Source organism: Lycium ferocissimum, chromosome 3, assembly GCF_029784015.1.
Source record: "Lycium ferocissimum isolate CSIRO_LF1 chromosome 3, AGI_CSIRO_Lferr_CH_V1, whole genome shotgun sequence".
In the NCBI taxonomy this organism is placed as follows: domain Eukaryota; kingdom Viridiplantae; phylum Streptophyta; class Magnoliopsida; order Solanales; family Solanaceae; genus Lycium; species Lycium ferocissimum.
The window spans coordinates 62,825,885-62,832,483 of NC_081344.1; the positions used below are offsets into that span (position 1 = coordinate 62,825,885).

At 43.0% G+C, this 6,599-nt stretch overlaps 1 protein-coding gene across 1 annotated transcript; it reads left to right on the top strand.

The window, feature by feature from the left end:
- Positions 1-4,897: 4,897 nt before the first annotated feature.
- On the top strand, positions 4,898-6,049 carry LOC132048978 (uncharacterized). Its single transcript, XM_059439659.1, has one exon. The coding sequence runs from the start codon at positions 4,898-4,900 to the stop codon at positions 6,047-6,049; it is 1,152 nt and encodes a 383-aa protein (XP_059295642.1).
- Positions 6,050-6,599: the final 550 nt, after the last annotated feature.

The window sequence follows — 6,599 nt, forward strand, 5'->3', positions numbered from 1 at the left end:
CAACTAGGAAGCAACATTTGGTTAACCAACCAAACAATCTATAGTAATCTAAAGCTATCAACTACAATCTCTCATAAGAGTTTCTTCATTCAACATAATCTAAATATGAAAATAACCTAAGTCTAGTATTTATACTAAGAGACTTAAGAGCTAGGCTAGCTATTACAAGAATGCCATTAATGAGGCAAGGGCCTTGTTTGGCTAGTTGAATGTTGGCTTGAAATCCGAAAAAAGGCCCCTCTTGCACATATAGCCATCGTCCAATCCTCAAGCTTGCAATTGTGACCCTTTTGCATCTATGGCCCTTCTTTGCACGTCCAGCCACATTTTCATTTATGTCCCTTTGCGACTCTAGCCACTTTGAGTGTTGGCCTTCTTTCTTGTAGCTTCTTCTTTCATTCCCCTCCAAGCTACTTTCCATACTTCATAGGCCTTCTTATGGGGCTTTTGTGCCTCTCCATGGGTTTCCAATACTCTTTTGGTCATCTTCCTAGCTTGAATGGATTGGAGTCCCATGCCTTGGTCTTCAATGTGAGCCTTCAAGCGAGGTGTGCCTAGTAGGGTCATATCATCAACGCTGGGACCTATGGAGACTATCTCGTCAAATAGTTTGTCCGCTCCCTCAAAGGGAATGCCTTCAATTGGTACACTGATCTTGAGCCTAATTCTATCGATAGTTGGGAGCAACTAGAGCAGGAGTTCCTCAACCGCTTTTATAGCACAAGGCGTACTGTGAGCATGGTTGAACTTACAAGCACTCGCCAAAGGAAGGGCGAACTAGTTATTGATTTCATCAATCGATGGAGAAATTCAAGCCTAAACTGCAAAGATAGGCTCAACGAAGCTTCTACAATAGAGATGTGTATCCAAGGAATGCATTGGGGGCTTCACTACATCTTGCAAGGAATCAAGCCAAGGTCTTTTGAAGAACTAGCTACTCGTGTTCATGACATGGAACTGAGCATGTCTTGTACTGGGAATGAAGTCATGCCTGTCTACGACCCTCGCAAAGGAAAGGACAAGCAGGAACCCAAGAAATGGAGCAAGTTTGTTCCCAAGAATGACAACAAAGAATCCATGAACATCAATGTCTCGCCTGTAAAGTTTACTACGAAGGTGAGCAAGAAGCAGAGTATGAAAGCAACTTCCTTCCAAGACAACAAAAGCCGAAAATCAACCTTGAAGGAGATGCAAGAAAGAGAATACCCCTTCCTAGATTCTGATGTCCCTGAAATTTTTAATGAACTACGGAGCAAAAGCGATTGAGTTACCGGAGATGAATGAGCCACGATGAAGCTGGAAGAACAAACGACCCGAGCTATTGCAAGTATCATAGACTTGTGGGTCACCCTCTTGAGAAGTGCTTTGTCTTCAAGGACAGAGTTATGCATTTGGCTAATGAAAATGAGATTCTGCTTGACGATGAGAAGGAGAGTTCGAATCAAGTCTCTATCACCTTTGGTTCTCTCAATCCAGTCTAGATATACAGCTTTGAAGAGTATGAGAAAGGACCATGGGAGGAAGATAAAACTCAAGTTGATGTAGCCGATGGTAAAGGATGGATTCTAGTGACTAGGCGGAGACACTGTAAAACAAGTTCACACAAAGACTCATCTAAACAACTAACTAGGAAGAGGATGGTTAGAAGACAAAGGAAGCAAGAATCAGGTGAGCATCCGAAGAAAGCAAAAGTGGAGGTGAACTACCACCAGAAACCACGACGTCCCGTGACTTTGGGGGAATTCTTACCAAGTTGGTTGCGCAATAAGATTGCTCGAGACAACATTGAGGCATCATGCTTCAATACTGATAAAGAGGAAGCAAACAATGAAAGCCCATCAACACTGTCTCTATCATCATCAGAAAAGCCTGTTGAATCTTCTTCGAAAGAGGTACACACATGTGATACAAGAATCACATTCACAAATGACGATCTCCTACTTGGTGAAACACTACACAATCGTCCATTGTACATGGTGGGTTATTCCCTCGAGAAGAGGATAAACAGAATATTGATAGATGATGGATCTGGAGTTAACATTCTTCCTATTCGCACAATGAAGGAACTTGGCATCACAACTGAAGAACTTTCTGAAAGCCACTTGATGATACAAGGATTCAATCAAGGGGGGCAACGAGCCATAGGTGCTATCAAATTAGATATCACCATCGAAGATTTGCGATCAAGTACATGGATGCATGTCATCGACGCAAAGACTTCGTATATTATGTTGCTTGGCAAGCCATGGATACACGAGAACAAAGTTATCCCATCCTCCTACTATCAGTGTTTGAAGTATCCCGAAGGCAGTGTCGAAAAGAAGATAGTTGCTGATGATAAGCCATTTGCGAAGCGAGTCACACTTCGTCGATGCGAAGTTCTACTTGAAGAACTATATTGTGAGAGAAGTAAAAGTCGACGACATCGCATCAACCAACGGTGAGAAGGTCGCAACTAAAAGAGCTGATGAGACCATTGGAAAAGCTGGAGTCAATCTTTGAGGTGCCGCACCCCAGTCCGAATAAAGGGAACATCGTGTCTTTGAAGAAGAAGAAGACAACTCCCGTGCTCTGCTATGTTCCAAAGTTGAAGAAAGAGGAAGGGCAACTATCTAAACTCAAGGAAATGTGCTAGGGAGGCTAACTCTCCCTATCAGACGGATTGACGCAATAAATTTATCCTCAAAGCTACTTGGAGACTTCGTGGCTCAGAATCCGTCGCAAAATATGGCACTCCCTACAAAACGTACAAATGAAGGCTTTGATCCAAATGCTTACAAGTTATTTGTCAAGGCTAGGTACAACCCCAACGAGCCTTCAAAGTTAGGAAAACTTCCATCAGGAGCTAGCATGATGCAATCACGTGAAGGTTTGGATACAAACAACCTCTGCCAGTTCGCATCTCCATAAGAAGGGCAAGTACCAACTACATTACTATGGAAGATGAGTCTGCTGCTTCCAACAAAAGGCCTTCAGTGTTTGATCGTCTTGGAAAGTCGGCCGCAAAAACTTCTGTGTTTGAGAGATTGGGGTCGTTGAAGCTGAAGAAGAAAAGGAAGAACAAGTTTCACAGAGATTATCAAAGAGTTAAAACACTCGCTTTACCTAGACCCAGAAGGATATACAAAGTTTGATTCCTTCTAGAATGGCAGAGAAACAAACCTTGTGGTTTCATGTGGAGAGGTGCTAAAAGTAAAGTCTCACACTGTGGTGTATACCAAGGAGCGTGACGAAGATGAGGAAAGTGTAGGTTCTTCATATCATATTACTACACCAAGTGATCAAGATACTTCATTTCAGATGGAGGTTCTTTGAGAAGTTGGAGGACATCTCCACGTGTTACCACATATTTTTCAATGATGGTGATCCTCAAGAGAATGAAGATGCTAGAGATGCTCCTCCAGAACTTGAAGAAGGGGTAAAGACCACAGTAGACTCCTTGAAAGAAGTTAATCTTGGTACTGATGAAGATCCAAGGCCCACCTACCTAAGTGCTTTTCTAACGGTGATGAAGAAGACACTTACATTGAAATACTCAAAGAGTATAGGGATATTTTTGCTTGGAGTTATAAAGAGATGCTGGATTAGATCCCAGTAGCGATCTATCATCCGGCGGTCAAAAATGGTGCCGTCCTGTTAAGCGAGGCCCAAAGGCATTTCGGACGATTTGGTTCCTTCAATCGAAAATGAAGTCAACAAACTCATTGAAGCTGGCTTTATTCGTGAAGTTAAATATCCTACATGGATTTCGAGTATCGTTCCCGTGAAAAAAAAGACTGGCCAAATTCGAGTTTGTGTTGACTTCAGGGATCTTAACAACGCATGCCCTAAAGATGATTTTTTGCTTCCCATCCCAGAATTGATTATTGATGTTACCACTGGTTACGAGGCGATGTCTTTCATGGACGGTTCGTCCGGCTATAACCAAATTCGCATGGCACCAAAAGATGAAGAGCATCTTTGCATTTCGTACACCCAAGGGTCTTTATTGTTACAAAGTGATGCCTTTCAATTTGAAAAATGCTGGTGCCACATATCAAAGGGCTATGCAGAATATATTTGATGATTTGCTCCACAAAAATCTTGAATGTTATGTGGATGACTTGGTGGTAAAATCAAGAAAGAGGAGCGACCACTTGCAAGAACTGAGAATGGTGTTTGAGCGACTTCGAAGATATCAACTTCGAACGAATCCATTGAAATAAGTTGATGCGATTTTGAAAATGCCCGAGCCTCGAAATATTCATGAGTTAAAAAGTCTGCAAGGGAAGCTAGCTTACATTAGGAGATTCATTTCGAATTTAGCTGGAAGGTGCCAACCATTCAGTCGTCTCATGAAGAAGGGCGCTCCTTTCAAGTGGGACGAAGCACGTAGTAATCCTTCGAGAATATCAAGTCATATTTAATGAAGCCTCCGATTCTAGTAGCCCCCGTGCACGGAAAACCATTGATCTTTGTACATTTCGAGCATAAGAAAGGTCGGTTGGAGCGTTGTTGGCCCAAGAGAATAGCGAAGGGAAAGAAAATACTCTTTACTACTTGAGCGAGAATGATGACACCTAATGAAATTTGAATTACACGCCAATTGAAAAGTTATGTTTGGCGCTAGTCTTCTTGATTCAAAAGTCAAGCACTACTTTCAAGCTCATAGTGTTAACCTCATTTCCAGCAAATCCCATCAAGTTTGTAATGTCAAAACCGGTCCTCGGTGATCAACTAGCAAGGTGGTACCTCCCGGTTTCAACAATTTGAGATTACATGCATCCACGAAAAGCCCAGTAAAAGGAATGCATTGGTAGACTTCTTGGAGGATCACCCGATACCTGATGATTGGGAGCTAACCGATGAACTTCCTGACGAAGATGCAATGGTCGTTGAAATTCAATCTCCGTGAAAAATGTACTTTGATGGTGCTGCACAACGTGATGGAGCTGGTGCTGGTGTGGCGTTTGTTACTCCGCAAGGAAAAGTTCTACCATACTCCTTTACTTTGACACAATGTTGCTCCAACAATGTCGCTGAATACCAAGCACTAATACTTGGACTTGAAATGGCAGTCGACATGAAGCAGTTGCAGTTACAAGTGTTTGGTGACTCTCAGTTGGTGATCAATCAACTCCTGGGAAGTTATGAAGTCAGGAAGCCTGAATTACTCCCCTATCATGGTTATGCTCAGAAGTTGATAGGATGGCTTGGTGATGTGACTCTTCAGCACGTTCCAAGGAAGGAAAATAAGAAAGCCGATGCTTTAGCTGCTCTAGCTTCAACACTAACTCTGCCAGATCAAACTCAAGTGACTATCTGCCAAAAATGGGTAGTACCTCCACCAAATGAGGACGAAGGCGCGGAAAGTGAGCTTGAGCATCTCGTAGCTGTTTCTGAAGCTGCAAAGGAAGACTGGCGACAACCCATCATTGATTACTTAAGTTATGGGATACTGCCAAAAGACTCAAGAAGAAGAACTGAGATTCGTCGTCGTGCACCTCGATTCCTTTACTACAAGGATACCTTATATAGAAGATCTTTTGAGGGGGTACTCCTGCGATGTTTGGGGGAGGATGAAGCAGTCCAAGCTTTGCAAGAAGCACATTCAGGAGTATGTGGATCACATCAATCTGGACCAAAGCTCCACTTCCATATAAAAAGGATGGGATATTATTGGCCAACGATGGTGAAAGATTGTTTGGACTATGCTCGAAGATGCAAGGCTTGTCAGTTTCATGCGAATTTTATACATCAGCCACCCGAAGCATTACACCCGACCGTCGCATCTTGGCCATTTGACGCTTGGGGGTTGGATGTCGTTGGTCCGTTACCGAAATCTTCTGGTGGACACTTGTACATCTTGGTTGCAACCGATTACTTCTCAAAATGGGCCGAAGCTGTCGCTCTTAAAGAAGTGAAGAAGGAGAATGTTACGAACTTCATCCGAGTAAACATCATCTACCGCTTCGGCATTCCTCGTTACATAATAATGGACAATGGCAAGCCATTTGTTAATAAATTGATGAATAAGATTTGTGATCTCTTCGGCTTCCAAGCGCCGTAAATCTTCTATGTATCATCTTGCCGCCAATGGTCTAGCCGAAGCGTTCAATAAGACTTTGTGTAACTTGTTGAAGAAGGTTGTCTCCAAGTCCAAACGAGATTGGCATAAACGCATGGAAGAAGCTTTGTGGGCATATAGGACGACTTACCGCACACCAACGCAAGCAACCCCATACTCGCTTGCTTATGGAGTTGAAGCAGTCCTACCACTTGAGCGCCAAATACCTTCTTTACGACTTGCTATTCAAGAAGGGCTCACCGAAGAGGAAAATTCTCTGTTGCGTCTTGCAGAGTTAGAATCACTTGATGAGAAAAGGTTGGAGGCTCAACAAAAGCTTGAATGTTATCAAGCCCGTCTATCTCGTGCCTTCAACAAAAAGGTTCGCTTGAGGTCCTTCCAAGTGGAAAATCAAGTCCTTGCAGTAAGAAGACCCATCATCATTTCCCATAAATCTGGGGGCAAATTCACCTCAAAATGGGATGTACCATATGTCATACAAGAAGCATATTCAAGTGGCGCTTACAAGCTTGTTGATGCGGATGGCCTGAGG

Coding starts and splice junctions, on each gene's coding strand:
- LOC132048978 (XM_059439659.1), top strand. CDS start 4,898: ATGTACTTTGATGGTGCTGCACAACGTGATGGAGCTGGTGCTGGTGTG.